Here is a 22,851-nt window from a genome sequence, read left to right as displayed (position 1 = left end):
CTGCATATTTGCAAAAGATGGGTCAAAAGTGTGGCTCTGTGCTGACTGGTGGAGAGTGTGAATGCTGACAGCCTCATCTCGCCACACCTTGTCTACGATATTTCCCAGGTCTGCTATCAGCATCATCTTTCTTCTAATACTTCTAAAATCTCACGCTCACTTTTTATTGTTCAACTTCTCTATTTAGAAAATTTTCTCTTAAAAAATATCCGCAGCTAACACCCTGTAGGATCACCATATTTTCTTTGCAATGATAAGCTCATAATCTACAGGATTCCTGCCAGAGAATAGCTCCGGATCCTAAGGTGGCAGGCCGTACCTATTCCCGTAATGCCAAAACTGCCTCTTCTTAAGTATATTTTACATTACACCAGACAGTTACATATATTTGAATGGTGTGGTGATTTAACAACCACTTTCTCTTTTACATAAAATAAGATGAAAATTTTGTGCTAGAATAAAATCAAGTTTTGCCTTTGCCCAGTTCTAACTCACAGACCAACAGCTTCAACTGCGGGCAAAAGAGTATAACATCAAAACACATTTTGATTCACTCTGAAACAAAACTTCTCAAACAAGTTTCTTTTGCTTTACCACAATTTATGTACAAAAGCTGAATGCTTCTATCCTCCACCCTTCAATAGAGGCCCTTGGAATACAGTTAAGTGGATTGTTCCAGCTGTTTAAACTACAATCCCATGAGCATGCCTTCTGGAGGCATTTTAGGCTTTACGCAGTTGAAAACTAATAGAATGGGTCAGTCAAAGGACACACTTGAGGTCTGCGTGTGATAAAAGCTGGGAGTGGAGAAACTATTAAGAAACCAAGAATGTGCTAGAGGTACATAATAAAACAATTTTTTTTTCTTTTTGGTGAGGAAGATTGGCCCTGAGCTAACATCTGTTGCCAATCTTCCTCTTCTTGCTTGAAGACGACTGTCCTTGAGCTAACATCCAAACCAATCTTCCTCTATTTTGTATGTGGGATGCTGCCACAGCATGGCTTGTTGAGCCGTCATGATCTCATGCCTGAGATCTGAACCCGTGAACCCCGGGCCGCTGAAGCGAAGCACACACACTTAACCACTACGCCACCACGTTGGCCCCCAAAACTAATTTTAAAAATAGATTTTATAGGAGTTACTGAAAAACATTTGGAATAAACATTATTGTGCTAAAGACTGGCAACATCAATTTCTTTGCTTCACTATTTTTATAAAACCAGATATCAAACCCTCCAGTATACTTTCTAACCGCTTCTTATTGACATAGACTTTAAAAAACAACCTATGCTTAAAACTCAACAGCTAGTGTAACTGAGAAACTTTTTACATTAGTTTTCTTTTTTTTTTTTTAAGATTGGCACCTGAGCTAACAACTATTGCCAATTTTTTTTTATTGCTTTTTCTCCCCAAACCCCCCCAGTACATAGTTGTATATTCTAGTTGTGGGTGCCTCTAGTTGTGCCATGTGGGACGCTGCCCCAACATGGCCTGACAAGTGGTGTCATGTCCGCGCCCAGGATTTGAACCAGCAAAACCCTGGGCCGCTGCAGCGGAGTGCAAGAACCCAACCACTCAGCCACGGGGCTGGCCCTTAGTTTTATTCTTTTAACAGAAATAATAACCAGCTCTGTCATTAGCTTTTGGTCCTTCACATGCTATGATAATCACATTTTTTCTTAATACCTAATAATGCCTACTTATATTTCCCTAACCAATGAAAGTATCAAAGAACTAAGATTTTCCATTATTTTACTCGAAACTCACAATCTTGTCAATAGATATTATAATTTCCATTTTATAGATAAGGAAACTGAGATAGCAGCCACATTATCAATAAATAGAAACACACATGCACCCATTGTTTTGTGACAGGTTTGTTTAATGATTAAGGGGTGATAAGGCCATTTTAAATACATTTTATTCTTTCTACCAAAAGATCAAATCAACCTAAACAAACCCCTAGCTATTCAAGTTCCACACATTTAACACAGGAATATTGTCACGGTTGCCTCATTACATCATAAACTTCATCAAGTATAATCCCAAGACCATTGCTAACACATCCTGAGAGAGTAACTAAACTACCTAAAATTGTTCAGAACACAAACACACCTTGGCAATTACATGAAAACCAAATAAATACATAAACAAAGCACTCTAGTCTTTAAATGTACTGCTAGGAAAATGCCACATATCAACACTTGTCCTTCTTGAGAACTGCCACTGCTTGAGGCACGCAAATTTGACAAGAAAAAAATGTGTCGTAAGAATTTTCCTGTCCTGTGAAGCAAGTGCGCCTCAGAAGTTGCTCATTTTCAAACACTACACATCGATTCAAAGCCTCTTATCACGACAGACAACCGTAACAAATTCAGCTGAATTGAGTGTCGGTCCAGGCATTGCTGCAGCATCACAGGTTTCTATCTCCTACGGACGCAAGCAAGACTGAATTTCTTTCAGCTCGAGTTAAATGAGTGAAAATGCAATTCATATTTCCAGAAGCAAGAGTGGTGTATTTTCCAGTAAGTTTCTTGTTCTCATTCTACTATTTTAAGAGTTCTGATCATTCTCAGTGTTGCCGTGTGGCAAGATCTGATTTCTGGTGGCTGATCATTTTCGTGGCATGATCCTTTACTAAAACGGTCTCCAAAAGCTGTTTCTATTCATATTTAGCTTCAGCGTATTTATACACAAAATACCATGTCAATGGCGTTGTGCCAAGAAAAGAAATAGCTTGCTAGAATTTCAGTTGACTTTCTTAAAGGAAATTATTTTAAATTAATGTGGCTACTGAACTGCTGCCATCCTTACCCTCAGAAAATACATTCCTTCTAATTTTTGCTGTGAACATTTATTTATTTAGGTTAAATTCCGGCTCATGAATGTTGACCACAAGGAGTCCAAACCTCCCTGCTCCTACTTCATATTCTTTTTCTAAACAAGGGCAAGCACAGGTTTGCAACATTAGTATGCACAGCCAGATCACCTCCATCAAGTGAAATCATCTATGTATTTTTGGTAGAATCCTTAACTTCCATGCCCGTCAGTGAAATGGAACAAGGCTGTTTTGTTTTCAGAGGGCAACAATTTGATCTCTGGTTTACTAGATGGCACTCGAAATATTTTTCCATATGTTTTTCCACAAAGAGAATCTGACATCAGCATGGTTTACCTTTACCAGTGAATGCAGGCTTTTTTCACCAAACATATCCCAGAGGAAGGTCAGGTCTTCCTGGCTATCCACATGTGGCTGCAGCTGGGCTGGCAGAGCAGCCAACAGCTCATACAGACCTATAAAATGAAAATAAAACACAAAGCGTAATCTTAGAGTGATCTCATTAATTTCGCTTAAGGTGTGTATAAATGACAGCTGGAACACGTCGTTTTTACTGGATTTGTATTCTGGGCCATCAAGCTCAACACTTCTCCAGAGAAGCAAAGGAAGCTTTTAGATTTTTAAATTCCAAAGAAGTACGTATTAACAGGCTAGTTATTACCGTTCACTGTTGTCAACATTCTACAGTCATCCAAGGTTACATAACCCGAGAGAAGATGTGTACGAGCTTTCAAAAAAAGAAGAAAACGCATACATTCCTTTCCTTAATCGTTATTACATTTCCCTCAAAGTTAGCCAGAGTGAAATGAGTCATGAATAGGAAAAACTTCCTTAGAAGAGCAGAAAATTGATAGAGTAGTCCATTAAAAAAGTTTTGTGGTTTCCAAATAGTTACTAATAATATATAGCTTCAAAAACATTTGCATTATCTAACATCCAAAATCAAGTTCTAAAAAGTAAGACAGAATAAAGCGTACGTGGCACTGCCTTATCGCGGTCACTCATTTTGAAAATGATGACAACAATAAACTACATAGAAACTTAATTTAACTTGGACTCTAATCGGGGGGTAAATGACGCCCTGGGAAAGAGTTAAGGCAGCAGATGCAGGTGACTCGTGCTTCTCCTCCCCAGAAGCTTCCGAGGGGCAGACAGTAGCGCAGTGTTCCACAGTAGCTACCACATACACCATCCATCTCGTTCAGGGGCCGTCAGACTCCTGTCCAAGAAATGTTGCAACAGTGCTTGCCCGAGACTCTTCAGGGAGGTGACCTGGCAGGAGTCAATATCAACTCATAGCACATGTTTCATTTTCCAGTGGGATTACATGAGGTAAAAAGGACAAAATTCCTTTTATTTCTGTCTGCTGTCTACAAAAACACCAAGACCTCCTGGGATCCACAACACACGGGACTGTTGTTACTTCTGCTCTGAATAAGTGCTGCTGTTCATCATAGGGACAGCTTTACAAGATATTTAACTAGCAAAGAATCATAGAGTAAATTATGAGCTGCTGATTAGTATATCTATTATCTTTCTAAAGCACTATAATATTCCGATAATCAGGGATAATTTACAACCAAATGTATTAGGTTCCATTTTGAAAGTTAGATGTGTAACTTGAGAGATTCGGTTAAATTCAAACATTCCTGGGGCTGTATTTGGCCAAAAAGATCTAAAATACTCTAGAAAAAAATAACTTCTCCCAATTACGTTCTTAAGTATCCTTGGTGGTTTATATTTATTCCCTTAAAAGCCTGGCATCCTGCCTAAACTAGCGCTTATTTACAATTTAGTAAAAGTATTTTTAAGGGATCAACCTAACTCAATGTATAATAAACAGGTCTCACATTATACATATATACATATAATATATATGTACACATATTTAAAGTAATCACAACTGCCCAGATCAGTGGTTAAGGTCAAAGGTTCAAAGTATGAAATTACATAAAAAGAAGGCAGACTTTCATTATTTTATTATTGATTTCAGGAGTAGTAAAAATAATTACCTATTCCTTGGTAATACAATTAGAGTTTGTTTAATGATACTAATTCAACAGTGATGTAATTTATGTGGCATAGTTGTTGGGAGATTAAATGAGTTAATACACTAGAACAGTTCTGGCACATGGTAAGTACTCAGTATGTTTCATACGTAACTCTGAGTTTCGGCCATTGTATTATCTATGACTACTGTTACTCATCTCTATTAGTACTAAAAAAGCAAATGTTTGGACCAAACAAACCTAGAGTCAAACCCCAGGTCTATACTTTAAGCATTTCACATAATTTACCTGAGCCTTGTTTCCCTCACTGTGTGGAAAAAGATATATAGTAACCTAGACATGTGGCAAAATTGTACAGAACTAAATATACAAACATATATACACACACACAAATGAGCAAACGAGGGCATGTAAAACTGGTGAAATCTGGAAAAGATCAACAGATTGCATCAGTAACAATTCCCAGTGGTGACAGTCTACTACAGTTATGCAAGAAGTTACTACGGGAGGAAACTGCGTGAAGGCTACACAGGATCTCTCTGTATTATTTCTTACAACACGTGAATCTATAATTATCTCAAAATAAAGCTAAAACAAAAGAAGAAACTGTGGTAAATATGGTTGCTGTAAGAATTCAATGGAACAATGCATACGGCTGCACTTAGCCCTGTGGCTGGCAGAGTAGGCATTTGATAAAAACCAATGTTCTTCTTTCCTTAGTACGTCTCCTCTAGAATGAAAATGCCACTTCAACGCAATGGTTCAAAGTCAAAACAACAGCTTAGCTATACATTCCAACTGGACACAATACCATACTGAGAAATAAAACCAGCCTGGGCTTTTACATATGGAAAGTGTTAACTTTACCCAAGTACTGCTTAACTTTCTGTGGGGATAAGCCATATTATGTTTAAATTAAAAACAATAATAATTTCTCTGTTAGCTGAAGCTCATAAACCTGAGTTTTCTGTTTTTCACCAGCTTTATGTAATCCTAATTTACATGCCACCCTAGTTTGGCACTCTAGTAACAACAGCAGTCACTTCTCTTCAGCTCCCACATCTGGTAACCAAGACTTAAACCAGAAGAGACAGGACAGTGCCAATCAGGAAGTAAAGAGATCGTTAAAAGAGCTACTAGGCCAGAGTTGTATGTAGCCTCAATGCAGGGAACAGAGACAATCACGCCACTCAAATAAGTTATATATAGGCCTTAGAAACCGTCTCAGTCCATGACTAAAACTGGGTCTGTATTCTAACACGTGCTTTAAAATAGTGCTATATTCAATTCCTAAAGTTCCAGTAATGAAGAATACTATGAAATCCCAGCGTTTTTGGTTCTTGAGATTCAGAAGGCATGGAATGAGAGTTTAGATAGCAAGAATACCTTAAAAAGTTTTACCTAAATCTACTTGGTCCCTGCACAAGAACTGAGATGATGAAAGTTACTCTGTACTCCTCTGCAGTCATTCAAGCTCATGAATGCTTCATTCCAACAAACATTTATGGGACCTGGGAGCCAAGCACTATTCATGGCTCCAAAGGTCTAAGACACAACGTACATGATCCCCGTCCTCAGGAGTTTACAGTGTAGGGGACAAGCACAGACAAGTCCATGAGTAAGTGCAGGACAGGGTGAGGTTGCTGTTGCAAAAGCAAGGGAAGTGGCCAATTCCTCCAAAGGAGGAAGAAGACAGGAAAGCCATCAGCAAAGAACACCACCCGAGTTAGGTCTTTGAAGGCTACCATCCTAAGAATCAACATTTATGAGTTCTTCTATTCAGAGCACTACGTTAATCATTGGGATACAACTAAGTACAGAATGTACCACTACCTCTTTCTTAGAGATCTGACATCTGAGATGACACAGAACACACATCATATATGCCCAAACATAACACAATGATCTCCTATTTGCCCAGGTAAAGATCCAACACGTATTCCTCCAAGTGAAATAAATAAATGTTTAGGCTGGTGATGAACTATTCAAACATCTAGTTAATTTTCAGGGATGTTAAGAGGATGCTCATGGACTGCTTATAATATTTAAGTTATAATTTAGTTAGGAACACACACTTTGAATTACCTATTAAGTAAAAGATATTAATTTAGATATTTGGTTTTTGCCCCACTTGCACATTTCATGCAACCATTTTATTCAAATTCTTCACAGTGAAATTCTTCCTCATCACTAGTGCCCCTTGTAGACATAGAACAGGTCATTTTCACTTCTACATAAGTTATCTGAGACACAGCACTTACCTGAATATGTGGGAGATGCCCTCACTGAGGATCTGAGTAAGGCTGACTGGCTTTTCACTTGTTTTACAGGACGTTTTTAATCTCCACAACAAAACCACTTCCCTACTCTTTAAGTCTCCTTAACATTTGCAAATCTAAGATTTTTAACCCCTCTCCAAGGAATGATAACTAAATCTGGTTTACACTTGTCCCCCTTTTTAAAAACAATTCGGTCAAGTGATCTCTCAATAATCCCCAAAAATATGAATTCAGGTTATATGAGAATTAACATGGCTTCTCCATTCAATACATTTTTGCATAAGTGAATAACTGTGAAAGTTCTCTATAAGAGATTTTGTAAGGACTTCAATATAAGGAATACCTCTCTTCTCTGAGAGATCATTTTAACGTAGAAAAAAACCCCTCACCTTATACTTGGGTGCATATGATACAAGACACTGTGAAAGATACACGTGAGGCGTTTCAATAAAATTATTTCATAAATATGTTCCAGTGGAGAAAAAGCAATATTTTAAATTAGTGTATTTTATATACCGAGAGAAAAGAAACAGCAAAACTAAAATGTCAAGGGTCACCTGATTAATATGAACAAGAATTACAGTAATTTAAAGAAGAGAGCAATCAACAAAGGTCAGCGAAGGCTACAGTGGAGCTGGCAGGATATGAGCTAGGATCTAAAGGAAGGAAAATAGGGCCTGGAAGGGGCCATTCTAGGTTAGAGAACACCCAAGGTGAAAAGTCAGCAATAATCATGTAAATCTACAGATTTTTTAAATGCACTAAACTTCTGTAATACTGAAGAAAACACTAGTGAGTACTCAAACCGATACCAGCTCAACACAAGGCTGACATAAGGGAAACCATAATGTAGAAAAGAAACCATATTGTAACTTTGAATGACCTCTGACTGACTAACCCAGGTGGACAGGCACCCTCCAGGAGATCTAACTGCTCTGTAGTTTTTTGACCCCTGCTTGTGTATATACCTCCCAGCTGCGACAAGATGATAACTTCACTCTTTTGAGTTCCTTAGGAATGTGATGAGCCCTGGACAGTGAGTCTATCCAGTGTGGCCACTCCCAGTGTGTAATACCAAAGGGTCAACATACCTAACCTCCTCCCCTATAACCCACTGGCTTATATAACTTCTTAAAGATTCTGTGCCCCACCTAAGATGGTTCTTTAGGACACTAGTTCCCCCACCTTCAGATGTGCTAGCTTATCACTTAATAAAATACTCTTTCTCTGCCGCCATCTTGCCTCTTGACAATTGGCTTTTGTCTTGCAGTGAGCAGACCATGCCCTTTGTGTGGTAACAAAACCCAAATTTCTGCTTTGTATGTTTGTATCAGTCATAGTCCAATCTGGAGATGAGAGCTATGCTGTAATGTGAACAAGGAAAGTTTAATATAAATAACGACTAACTACAAGATTATCTATAAAGTGGTAAAGAAAAATCTCAAGATACCTAGGGCTGAAAGAGAGAACCCAGAAGGAAACAAGCCTGGAAGAGGGGCTCTGTCCCCAAGACTAGGATTCAGAGCTCATTGGAGAAGGCATGATTACAACTCACTAGATGACTGGGTTTCCCTGGGCCAGAGCTTGCCCACCATCACTGGGCAAGCAGGAAACACCCCTCCAGGGTGCAGGTGGGCAGAAAACCATGGCTAGGGTATCAAGTAGGAAACGTTTCTTCTCCAGGGTGTGCCTGGAGGTCCAGGCTAGGAAGCTGACTTCTAGGGTGCCCGAGAAGCTCACTGAGAATCTACGCGGAGGGGTGTTGCTGAAACTCAAAGGGAAGCTGTCCATTGGGGTGCCACTCTAACTTGAAGCGGGTAAGCACCACTGGATGCTTCCCACATGTGCTGCTAGCAATCCCATGGGAAGAGCAGGAAGAAGCAAATGAAAAACTCCCAAACAAGGAAGAGACGCCTCTTCCTCCTGCTGTGTTCCTCTAGTGCCCTCTCCCGACAAAGCTTAACATTGTCCCATCTGCAACAAAGGAGTACTTAAAGGGCCCAGCTTCATCTTCACACAGCAGGCAATGAAGTATGGTTTTGGAGCTGAGAGGCAATACAATGACACCTGGCTTAATCGTCTATGTACAGATTTAAGCGTGTGTGAGGAGGCAGAGCAGATGTTTCTCCCCTTTTTAGGGGGAGGGAGGTTGTCTTTCTGCTTGTTTTGGTGGGGCTTTCTATACTTTGGCAGTGGGGACACAATGAAAAATATTTAACTAGTAAGTAGCGAAGGTAGAGAATTTACTAATGCAGACTTGAAAGGAAAATACTACTAAATCGAATGCTCATGTTCACAATGTTGGCCTATTTTAACAGTACTTAACCTGGACCCAACATTTCAGTTAGAGGATATTAATTAAGCCAAAATTCTAAGCTGAACAGATGACAAATGAAGAACACTCTTTCCTATCAAAAGAGCACTCTCTTAACTTCAACCTCCTCACAAATGTATGGTATTTATGAAAAGAGGACACAGAGAGACTGTTGTTTTCTAACGTTAAAAAAATAGTAGTAATCCCTAAAAGTGGAAAAACAACACAAAGTACGTGGTGGGGAAAATTTTTAGGGGGTAAGGAAGGCGTTTATAGTAATAGGAACTAATTGCAGAGAGATGCTAAGATGTTTTAAGATTTTTAAATTGGTTACTGAAGTCTGCTGTTTAGGAACTAAATATTGTAATCTATTCTCTCCTTTCCAGAGAAATGTTAGATGGCAAATGCTGGCTGTCTGAAATCATGAAAAATAATACACTAACGAGAATGATTTCCGTACAGTGTAACTTGCTCACTCCACAAGCCAGATCATTAAGCCATCCTGTGCGTAAACCATGATCTTAATTTAACTTCATTGCCTTATTTATTTCTTTGGAGTTAAATGGGCTACAGCTGGCTTCTCTGTGGCCTTGCTACACTGAAGGATAAACACCTCTGTCATTTTCCCTAAAGATAAAAAAACTGAATGCTTTTTACCCCCCAACAACCAATTGTCAGAGTATAACCTGAGGCTTTCTGAGCCTTGGGCTACACCAGTGACCAAGCATCACTAGGAGTATTTCACATACAGATTTAAATACTTTAATGCTTCAGCAACTTCAAGTTGTTTTGCAATTGGTTTTTTTTCAGTATTTAGATAAGAGTAGCATTGTAAAGCTAAAAGTCATACTTTCCATCATAATCTTATAATCTTTATGTAACCTCTATGTACGTAACCAGCAGGTGATTTGATCAAAGATTGGGGAAGGTAAACAACACTGAGCTAACCCATAAGGAAATGTAACCATGTTGAATAACCAATTCACCCAAAGTTACAACTTAATCAGAAGATAATTAAATGTCATCATCTTGGATTAAGATTTCACTACTTTATAATATTACTCAAGTCACTGGAATATATGACAGTAATTTTTTTTTTTATGGTGAGGAAGACTGTCCCTGAGCTAACATCTGTGTCAATCTTCCTCTATTTTATATGTGGGACACCGCCACAGTACGCCTGGATGAGCGGTGTATAGGTCCGCACTGAGGATCTGAACCCGCGAACCCCAGGCCACTGAAGCAAAGTGTGCGAACTTAACCACTATGCCACCAGGCTGGCCCCTATATGACAGTAATTTTAACTGTGGGTAGAGGTTCCCATCATCATAGTCAGACCCTCAACAATTCTCACCTTGCCTAATAAAACTAGCTATTAAAAATGATGTCTATTTCTATCCTCTCTCCCCCCCCCTTATTCTTTCCTCTCTACCACCAACTGATAAGCTCCCTAAAATAATACTTAGTAATAATTACCAGTAGCAATTCCTAGTAGTATTAATATACCTCATACTTACAGAGCTATGGTAAGCGCTTCAAAGGTTATCTCATTTAATGCCTTCCATAAGTAGGTGCTATTGCTGGCTCCATTTTACAAGACGAAATACATTTAGCCTAGTAAGTGGCATATTCAGGACTTAAACTCAATTCTGGCTTATGCCGATCATAATAATCCCATAATTTAAACCTTCTACTCAATAACCTTCCGGGGCTACCTTTAAGAGAAAAGTTAAATGCCTAACCTGACACTCAAATTACAGATGTATCCAATATTCCAAATATATACTGGAGGAAGATTTCATAGAATATTTCTACCATGGAGTTAAAGGCTTTTCCTAGCATGACAAGTAACTTAGAAACCATAAAAGGCAATGACTGACACACTTTATAACAAAATTTCCATGCATCAAAAACATCAAGAAAGTTTGCAGAAAAACTGCTAAAACTTATCAAAGAAAAGATGAACAAACAAGAGCAAAGTGGGCAATGGCATATGAATAGGAAAATAATGGAAGAAGAAATAGATGGCCCCAAAATATCAATGCACAAAGCAATGTTCAATCTAACAAATAATTCTAAATAATTTTAGAAAGTTAAACAAAGAATACCATTTTTTGCCTATCAATTTAGGAAAGAACTAAGTTTGCAAATTTGGCAAGGGCATGGGAAAACAAGCCCAATAGTCATTTGGTGGGAAGAACATTCATTCATTCAACCAGCATTTATTGAACACCATAAGTCCTATGTGCCAGACACTGTTCAGGTATATCCCTACATGTGTGGGCTGTATCAATGAACCAAAAAGATAAAGATCCCTCCCCTCACAGAGCTAACATTCTATAGGGAAGGCAAATCATAAACCTTGTAAGTAAATTATAGAGTATGTCAGAAGGTGACAGTACTGATGAAAAAGACAAAGCAGAGCAGTATAAGGTAGACCCAGTGCTGGGCCACTGGCCTACGGCAATGACAAAGTGGTCAGAGTAGGCTATGATGAGAAAGTGACAAATGAGCAAAGCCTTGAAGAAGGTGCAGGAGTCAGCTACGTGGGTATCTGAGGGACAAGCATTCCAGGCACAAGGACTGGACAATACAAAAAAACTCAGACCTCTAAGACAGGGGTATGCCTGGAGCATCTGAGGAAGGGCAAAGAGCCCAATGTGCCTGGAGCAGAGGGAGGAAGAGGGAGAGTTGTAAAAGATGATATAAGAGAGGAAATGGGGGACCAGATCACGTAGGGCCTTGCAGGAAACACTGCAAAGAATTTAACTTTATTGTAGAGGGAAAGAGCCATTGCAGGGTTTTAAGTAAAGGAGTACAGTAGTCCCCCCTTATCCATGGTCTTAGTTACCCTCAGTCCAAAACTATTAAGTGGAAAATTCCAGATATAAACAATTCATAAGTTTTAATTGTGCACTGTTCCGAGTAGCACAATGCAATCTCGCACAGTCCCACTCCATCCCATCCGGGAATCACCCCTTTCACCAGCGTCTCCACAATGTACATGTTACCCCCCGGTTAGTCATTTAGTAGCCCTCTTGGTTATCAGACCACCTGTCTCAGTATCACAGTGCTTGTGTTCAAGTAACCCTTATTTTACTTAATCACAGCCCCCAAAGCACAAGAGTAGTGATGCTGGCAATTCGGATATGCTGAGGAGAAGCTGTAAAGTGCTTCCTTTATGTGAAAAAGGTGAAAGTTCTCAACTTAATAAGAAAAAAATCATATGCCGAGGTTGTTAAGATCTATGGTAACTTTTATTACAGTATATTGTTATAATTGTTCTATTTTATTGTTTTTACTGTTAATCTCCTACTGTGCCTAATTTATAAGTTAAACTTTACCATAGTAGAGGAAAACACATAGTATATATAGGGTTTGGTACCATTTGTGGTTTCAAGCATCTACCAGGGGTCTTGGAACACATTCCCTCCAGGTAAGGGGGCACTACTGTAATACGATCTGACTTACACTTTTTTTGTTCCCTACTGGCACGTGAGCTAACATCTGTTACCAATCTTCTTTCTTCCTTCTTCTTCTTCTTCTTCTTCTCTCCAAAGACCCCAGTACATAGTTGTACATTATACTTGTAGGTCCTTCTGGTTGTGCTATGTGGGATGCCGCCTCAGCATGGCCTGACGAGCAGTGCCACGTCTGCATCCAGGATCCGAACCAGCGAAACCCTGGGCCGCCAAAGCAGAACATGCAAACTAAACCATCCATCCACAGGGCCGGCCCCTGACTTACACTTTAAAAGCATCACTCTGGCTACCGAATTGAGAAGAGACAGCAGGGGAGCAAAGCAGAAGCAGAGAACCCTGTCAGAGGGTCAATGCAGTGATCCAGGCAAAAGATGATGGTGGCCTGCACCCAGGTGGCAGCTGGTGGGAGTTATGTAAAGTATTCAAACTCTGGATAGATTTTGAAGGAAGAGCTAATTATGAATTTCCAAGAAATTGAATGAGGGGTATGAAAAAAAGAAAAGAATCACACATGACTTCAAGATTGTTTGAAGCTGCCATCAGTGTGGCAGGACAGTTCAGTTTTAGACATATTAAGTTCAAGATATGTATTTGATATCCAGGTGGAGATGTGGTGGGCAGCTGGATACAGGAGTCAAGAACTCAGCAGAGCAACCTGGACTGAAGATGCGCATTTAGGAGTCATTGGCATATGATGGTATTTAAAGCCATGAGCCTGGATGAGATCCCCAGAGGCATGCATGTAGACACAGAAGAAAAGAGGAGCCAAGGACTGAGCTCTGGGGTCTCCATGATTAGCAGATGTGGGGGAGGCGAGGGACAGACAACCACTCAGAGAGGAGGAGCACTAGGAATGCATTGTCCTGGAAACCAAGTGGGGTAAGGAAGGACAAATGATGCATTGCATCAAACGCCATGGACAGGGCAGGTAGAACAAGGACTGAGAACTGTCCACTGGATTTAGCAACTCGGAGGTCACCAATTGTGGCACCATGACGAGTGGAGAGGACTGACAAAGAACAGTAAAACATAAAGATACATGCTGGAAATGGCAAATATAGACAACTCTTACAGAGACAGACAACTCTTACAAAGACAGACAATCTCTACAATCGCTTGCAAAAGAGAACTGAAGTTTATAAGGGAAGCGGGACAAAGAAGTCTTTTTAAGATGAAGAAAAATAGCATATTTGTGTGCTAATGACATTGATCAGCTACAGAGAGAAATTCTGATGATCTAAGAGAAGGAGGGATTTGCTGGAGCTCTGTCCTTCAGCAGATGAGAAGGAATGGGGTCTGGTGCACAAGTGGAGGGATGGCATTAGACAGAGGTGTGGACGGTTCACCCATGCTTCCAAGGAGGAAGGCAGAGAATGAGGGGAAATGCGGTAATTCCCTTATGATCACTGCAATATTTTCCATAAACCAGGAAACATGGTCATCTGCTGAGAGTGAGGATAGGGAAGAAAGTGTCTGCATGTGAGAGAAAAGGCTGAAAAGAGTCATCTGGGAAAATGAATAAAGCAGGGAAATCATAAATTGGTATTTTTCTGGCACTATGAAAATTCAAAGCTTGCATTCCCTTTGATACGGTAATTTGCTCATTCATTCTCTTATCCATTACACTTCTAAGCAGGCTGGAGGGCCATCTGCAGGATCTATATCCAAGTGCTATTTAATCTACAAAGAAACTGGTAGGGACAGGAAACAATTACTTCGATTTCTGCTATAAATATTTCCACATTGCTTCAGTTTTTACAAAATAAACATTACTTTCATAATTTTAAAAATTTCACTTCTAGGTAATAATCGGATATAAACTTTTTCCAGTACTATAGCTCATAACCTCCCCCTAATTCTGGTCTAGCCACAGAGGACTGCTACTTGCTCTACTCCGACAGTATAAGTGTATCCACGCCATCCGACACCAGTCTGCTAGGTAATTAACTTCCTGGTGATTGCTACTCCTATCATAGCCCCTCCGCAAGACCCCTGAGAGTGTCTGAAAGACAAAACAAGCAGGGTAACACTCTTACCTCAAAGTTTCATGAACAGGTTTAACATAACACATGATGACATTTCAAGGGGTGTGTGTAGGAAGCTGGCAAACTCCTAAATTAATTGTTCTTCATTTCAAAATTCCTCCCGATCCTTTTCCGACCTCACTCCACAAATACTGAGCGTTTATCATGTGCCAGGCACTGTGAAGGACTGGCATGCAATGGTGATGAGGAGGGAAAAGAGTAAAGTCATGCCCCAGTGTAGTGCAGGAGACAGGTATTAAAAACTGTAACAAGAAATGTGAACTTTTAACTGTGAGAAGCAGCCGTGGTACCATGACAGTGTAAGATGGGTGTGAACAACTTCAGAGAAAGCTTCCCCCGGAAAGTGACGATTGTGCTGAGGTGTGAGGGAAGCAGAGACGTTAACTGGGCATGACGATGTGGGGAGTAGAGAAGAACTGCACTTACAAAGGCCCTGGGGTAGGCTGCTTAGACTCTAAAGCCAAATGATATAAATACAAATCCCAATTCTGCAAATGTGAATTAGTCAACATCTCTGTGCAGTTTTTAATCTGTAAAACGGGTACAGTAGTAATCTTACAGGATTGTAATGAGGATTAAATGACTCATTTGTAAAGCTTAGAATGACGCTTCACCTAGCTGTACAACCTACATAAGCACTTTTTAAATAAAAATAAATCCCAAATTAAATAGTAAAATATATGAGCATGCCCAAGTATCAAGGAAACAGATGACAAAATGTAAGTTTATGCTACTGCAATACATTCAGGGGGAAAAAAGCCTTTCTACAACAGGCAACAAAGACAATGATGGACCCCGTGTATTGGGTAAAGAACTAGAGAGATGAGAAATGAAGAGAGTGACCACATACCCATGACCCGGGTCAATCTGGACATTTGCGTAGTAAGGAATAGCAGGGAAGAAAAGAAAGATAACAAAATGGTCCCTATTCTCAAATGGCTTAACGACTTTCAAGATAAACATAATGCAACAAATACTTGCAAGAAGCATCAATAACTAGGATTTTGGTGATATCAACATTATGTATTCATCAACAAACTTCTGACAACATTAGCTTAAGTCAACTGGATGCCAAAGCATGGTCCTACTTCAAAATCCGAACTGAGGCTCCAGGGAACCAATCATTTGTCATGAACACTAAACGTGCTGACATGATTGCGGACGCATCTTACAAAATGCTTCAAGTGACAGAGAAAAGTAATATTAACTCCTCTACTGAGATAATTATACACGCTTCTCACTTCCCACCAGACTACCAACACATTGGAGACGATCAGCTATGCCACGCTGGAGTTGCCTTACTGAAACAAAATGACTCAGAACAGATCTGACGACAAACTCTCATTCAGACTACTCAGTCATTCTGGATCTTGGGGCCCCTAACACATGAAGTGACAGTGGAAAATGGTTCATTAGATAGAGGATCAATTTTGTCATTATAAGTACTGATACCTTCACTCTTTTGGCAGAACTAAATCTCGGGGAGCCTGACTACATTCAGAGATGGTGGCAAACCAGCCAGCAACAGAATTCATCTCAAGAGGTACTATTTTTTCTAAAAAACAGATCTTGCTTTTGAACCTTTTAACCTTTTAGATCTCCAAGCAATTTTTCTAAGAGTTCTTGATATAATTAACATATTCAAAAGAAAAATGCTGAGAATTCGTTTACAGATTCCTGTTTATAATTTAGTGCTTAAACATTTTTGATAGACTTTTATCTTCCATTTCAAAGTTATACAGTTCTATCGGAATACAAAAGATCCTGGGATTTAAAACTTAACAAGGCTATCCTTTACACACGGACACAACATCCTCAGAAGTCAGAAAAATTGCATCAGTCAAGGGCTAATACCAAAAAGTCACAAAATGTTACCATTTGGTACAGACCATGTCACAAAATTCATCTTTATTATAAAAATTATCTTCTGAATCATTAAGATGGGATGGGGGAGGGGAACAGGAAGCAATGGATTAAAAAAAGAAGTCAGGAAACATATTTATTTCCTAGACAGATGAGAATAAGGTCATAATGCTTTGTAAAAAGAGGAAAATGATCAGAGCTGTCACATCTGTCAAACAACAGAAAACTGTCTTTCCATCAGGAATAGACACCATGTGTAGACACACCATCTGTACTACATCAAAAGCAACCCAAGGGCAAAGCAAAAAGTAAAAGCCTCTAACCTACACAAACGCTGTGGCTCAGAAGCCTAGAGAGAGCTAAGCAAAGCATGTGAGCTATGATTTTACTAACTCATACTGGACTAAAGATGACTCATATCTGCTCAGGTAGGCTGAAGCCTAAATGAAAATAACAATGCACAATGCAATCTGAAGCTCCTGGAGGGCCGAATCAAAGGGATGAGTAAGCAACAAGCCAAAGTAGCAACAATGACTGACTTCAAATCGGTAGGGAAGAGACTCCAGCAGCCTGATGGAGAAATGGCTATAGTCACCTGAGAGACTGTAATAAAACGGAAGAGACGCTGGGAAGTGGGGGGTATTGGGGTAGAATACTTAGTAGAGGAATGAATCTTCAGATTAAAGGATCAATATGACACTAACACTATTTACAAATTTGGAAAAACATGTCCTCATACATTGAATAACAGCACTGTGTGTGGAAGGACGATATGCAGCTTCACTGGTTCCATGTTTAGTCTGAGCTGACGACAGAGCATCAGGTGAGGCAGATATGTACAAGACTGACTAAACACTACTAAACTGAGGGCAAGAAGGACATCTCATTGTAAGAAAATAAACTATTGAATTATAAACATATAATAGGCATTCACAGAACATTAAGACACTAGTAAGACCCAATATGAAGCATTCTACTCAAAGAATCTGGCCCATATCTTAGGCAATGATACCTACTGCCACACAGTCAAATCCAGCACCAGCAATACTATATCCGAAGAAAAGAAAAAAATCAGGACCCAGGAAAGTCTATTTCAGAGCAAAAATTTACTAAATAGAGGGGGAAAAGAAAAGCAAGACTAGAATTAAAAAAAACCAAACATAACAGGAAATATACCAACTTATACTTATTTTAAATACCCAGCATGAATCAGGGCTAATTAAAATCTCAACTCCTGATGTGAGAAATATTTTAACCAAAACTAATAGAGAATTGCACACATTCCTCCCCCACTACGTCCATAGCTCTTCTGTAGAAATACATCTATGCCATAACCAAGGTAAAGAGTATCAACACACTACTGGAGACATTCTGAAAATTCAAGGAAAAAGATGACAAAGTGTAGATCATAGATCCACCTATATACACTGTAAAGAAATCTTTGTTTAGGGCAATGTATTTTCTATTGTTTTTTCACTGTATTCAGACAAATATAAATTATTGTTATTAAACCAAAAGAAATTAATTTAATGCTAAAATATGACATTAATTCTGAAAAGAGCAATGTCTCTAAAATGTGAAAGCATGCAAAAATACAGAAGCACAAAGAAGTGAAGAAATTTTTCCAGTTCCAGAAAACTGCTTCAGTAAAAATATAATATTCTGTACAAGACAGTAGTTCCTAAGAGAATAAATGGCTCAGGATTTGATGAAAGTGTTCCCGCAGCGAACGATTCACTCGTCTTGCAGATTCCAGATGCTCAACATTCCTGACATCAGAATGGAAAAATTTACTGTTAGTCTAGAGAAATTTAATATCACCATTCTTGTCATATCCCTCATAGCTTCATTATTAGAACAAGTCTGGGGAAGCTATAAACCTATGTTAAATGATAAAAAAGATGTTCTCTGTGTTCAATAATATCAGATAGTATAAGTCACCAAAATATTTAGAAATCATATAGAAAAAGACTTGAGAAAAAGAAAAATGTATGTTTGTTTTTTCTTAGTTTTGATATTTGCATTCTGTACACTACAGCCAGGCACAGGACCAAAATGTTTTACTATAACCAAGGGCTAATAAACACTAAAGAGCATATATCAACACCCAGAACAACACTATAAAATTTTATTATATTAATAAAATGGGATACACCAAGCTTTAAATTTTCCACTTTGTCAAAGGTAAAATAATCAGCACTATCCAGTGCCATTCATAACACGCTTCGACTTTTCTCATTTGAAGCCTGTTCTATTTCTGAAACTACCTACACTCCTAAAATACTTCAGTACAACCCCGTCAGAAGCATTCTCTTTCTCACTCTCTCCCTCCACTGCAAAGAACTCATTAAAGCATTTGGCAAGCTGAGTTTTAAAAGACACAAAACAATTTAAATAACTATAATATTGCAGTTTGCTTAATAACATTTTGTACAATTACATTAAAGTCCATAAAATCAGGGCGAGTGCAGAGAGGGCAAGTGCATACACCTGTACTTAGCTTTTATTTTGAGAAGCTAGCCCCATGTGTTAAGGAGGTTCCGATGTGGAAGCACCTTTGCACCCACAGCCCGCGCGGCCTCACAGGGCCGCCTCCACTACTAAAGTAAGGATGGCAGCACTTCGAGTCTCAGCAGAACTTAGCCAGCAGATAAAGCCATAGCAAAATGAAAATTACTTCTGAAACTCTTATGATTTATGGCCTATAGCTGTCTTTTAGAAAAATGGGTTACATTTGCACTACATTTAACCAGTTCCAGGGCCTCCCAGCCTGGAATAGTTACCACGAAAGCTCAAGCACTGTATCTGTATTGCTGTAGTTAACAGCACGATAGGATTTATTTTCCTATTTATCGTATATTTAAAATTTAGCATAACATATGGGTAGACCAAGGCCAATAGTCTATCTGGACTTTAGCCTACGCTGCAGAGCAGTAACCTAAATCGGAACTCTCATAACACTACCGTAGCTACCACTCAGCATACGAAATGGTAAGCACGCAGAGACCAACAGGTACCATCCTTAATCAGGAAGACAAGTAACAGCTATAGAAACCGAGTCAGCAGAAGGTGACCTACGGGATGAACGGAATGACACTGTGGAAAGAGAGGTAGGTGTTTCTCAAAGGACTAGTGCAAGGATCAACAGAGAGAAAGAACGAGTGCTCCACACCACTTATGCTCCCCTGCTTTGCAATGAGATGAATGCATAAAAAAAGCCCTAGTCTATAGGTGGCCCTCAGTAAATAGCAGCTGCCATCATCATCTTTATCGTATCCTCTCAGAGGCTTGTTAGTTGAATTAATAAGCAATTAAGTAAAAGAAAAGCTCCTGGCAGAGTGCGAGAGAGAATTCTCTTCAATGGCTTTCTTTTCAAGTGTTCCCCTGAAATATCCTTCATGATATCTGCAAGAACAATCTCTTACCAATACAACAGCTGCACTCCTAAGAAACGTCATGCTATCAAAAACATACAAAATCCCTTGATTCATCGGGGAAAAGATGTGGCTGGTGAGAGAATTCCCAACTGATAACTATGGCACTTCCAGGCACGAATTTTAATAATAAATGGAGTAACCTAAGCTATAACTGTATTTTAAGCTAAAAATAATAAACCGGGGGTTCGCAAGAGATAACCACCAACCTAAATGCTTCTCGGCTTTTCAACCCGCACAAGTCTTCTTTAAACAGCTTTAAATTTTGTTTGTAACTGAAATCATAACCATCAGGGAGTTAAACCCCACTCCCAGCAGACCAAAAGGATGGGCAGCTACATCCGCTGAAATGTAAGAGAATATCCGGAAAGAGACCTGCTGCACAGAGAACCGAGGATAAGATAAATGAGCGTTTCAAATCGGGTCCGTAGTGAGAAATTATTCTAAGAACACTGAACCCCTGGATTACCATTTCTGGAAAAAATGAAATCAAATAAACTAGATCCCTACACAATGAAGCCAATCCCTAAAAATCTCTCTACATTCAAAGTTGTTACAAAAATTCACTGAGAGACCTCTGCTATCGTACAAGCCCTTTCACGATGTTTATATTCGTGATTTTTCTACAATCCTTACTTGTCAAGAAGCAGCAAAGCAAACTATATAAACTTTAGGCAGCCTGTCCCATACCTTAAAGCGTGTTCACTTGAGCTTCCTGAACCGTATTTTAACAATTTAGAAGTTTAAAGTACAGTTCATCAGAAAGACAAGTTTAACATTTAACGTGAGTTTTGGCAAATAAAACATTTTTAAATTTTTATCAAGATTTCAATAGTTATATAATAGCTATTGCCTTACATCTTCATTGAATGAAACCATCTTCTTGGTTTGATCTCCATTTTTACTCTAACTGCTTACCATGCACCCCTCAAGTTGTCTTCTTTTTAGTTGTTTAGTTGTTTTCCTTTTAGAAAGGAAAAAAGTGTTGTCTTCTTCTTCTTCTTTTTTTTTTTTTTTTGCTGAGGAAGATTGTCCCTGAGCTAACATCTATCTTCCTCTATTTTGTATGTGGGCTGTCACCACAAGATGGCTGCCGACGAGCGGTTGTAGGTCCACACCCAGGAACCAAACCTGAAGCAGAGTGCACTGAACTTAACCGCTAGGCCATGGAGTCATGTCTTTTGAAAGACAAATCCCAAAAGCAATATAAACCCACTAAATAAGGTTCATATTACCAAAGAGAAAAGAATATTTTAATATTGAGCAATTAATTCCACAGCAACAGGGATCTGACATCTACCAAGGCAATTCTTAATCTACATAGGTCATTCACACTGCCAATAAACCCTTTTTAGGATGAACCCCAAGACTGTGCTGAAATTTTTTTTAAGCAAAATTTCTTCTGTGACAATGAAGAATATTACAACACAAAACCTAGTGATTTGGCTAATTTTAGTCAGCATTTATATACACACAAGCATATGTGGGAAACTGGGCTATAAAAATAGACTCCCAATATAACTGTTCTTATTTATTTCCTAAGAAGAATACCAAACAGTACATTAATTTAAATGTCACTTAGCATGGCATGTTCTCTTGATCAAGAGACTGCTGGGGGGTGGGAGGGGCCTTACCAAACGGCTACCTGGGCTCCAAGCCTCCAAGGAAACCATGCCAGAGAGCAGACTACTTCATTTTACTATTATTGAGATATAATTGGCATACAACATATACAACATTGTATGAGTTTCAGGTGTACAACACAATGAGTGAGCAGATGAATTCTTGTTTCACCTGCTGACCATTACAGGGTCCACTGGTCTCTTGTGTGGCCCCAGGCAGTTTCCACTGGGAATTTAACACTGTGAAAGGAAAAATTGAGATGATTTTGTTCAACTATGTTGAAATTTGCAATAAGATTATGACTAAAACCCAGAAATGCAGCCCCATCCTTGAGACGTGGGCTATACAGGTGCCACAGAGGATACACTTGTCAGAGTTCTTCTCCTTACAGGCCATGGCATTCGCTTATTGCCATTTATGTTTGGAAAAGTGACACTTTACATAACAGTTACATCAAGTTATATATTCTATTGACTAAACAGATCAAAGACTTAAAATTAGTTCACAGAAGCATAAAGTAGCCCTTGAAAATAGTAATACATAGAGGTTCTGAGTCCCAAATGTTACCAGGTTCCATAGGAGAGTCAACACAATGATGGTTTCACTAAAAAACTGACAACGTATAATTAGCCCTCATTCAAACATCCCTTCCCACCTAACACACACCCACTATACCATGTCATTGGTGCCATAAGCATCATTACAAAATTGGAGGATTTCACAGGGCTGACAAAAGTACTGCTGAAGAATTGCTTTGACCATAAGCAATGACGGTGACGAATGAGCCTCTGAAAGAGATCTGCCAGTCAACCTAGGAAGAAAGAACTGACATGCCTGACAATAGAGTGCGCTTCAAAATGGAATAATGTGAATACCAAACTTAAGGGGAAAAAAGCTGGAGAAACTGAAGAGTTCATATATTTTTGTTAAAGTGCCCTCTTTATTATCCTGCTGGAAAAATC

At 39.1% G+C, this 22,851-nt stretch overlaps 1 protein-coding gene across 5 annotated transcripts in view; it reads right to left on the bottom strand.

Annotated features, from left to right (window-relative positions):
• MPP7 (MAGUK p55 scaffold protein 7) overlaps positions 1-22,851 on the bottom strand; it is a 242,341-nt gene that overhangs the window by 127,699 nt on the left and 91,791 nt on the right. For all 5 annotated transcript variants that reach the window (XM_070600843.1, XM_070600839.1, XM_070600842.1 and 2 more), the window contains one exon: positions 3,177-3,295. In XM_070600843.1, coding sequence (XP_070456944.1) covers positions 3,177-3,295 — 119 coding nt within the window. The remainder of the gene's footprint in view (positions 1-3,176; positions 3,296-22,851) is intronic.

Source organism: Equus przewalskii, chromosome 30 (genome assembly GCF_037783145.1).
Source record: "Equus przewalskii isolate Varuska chromosome 30, EquPr2, whole genome shotgun sequence".
Classification (NCBI taxonomy): Eukaryota; Metazoa; Chordata; class Mammalia; order Perissodactyla; family Equidae; genus Equus; species Equus przewalskii.
This window is presented reverse-complemented; position numbering and strand designations above follow the sequence as displayed.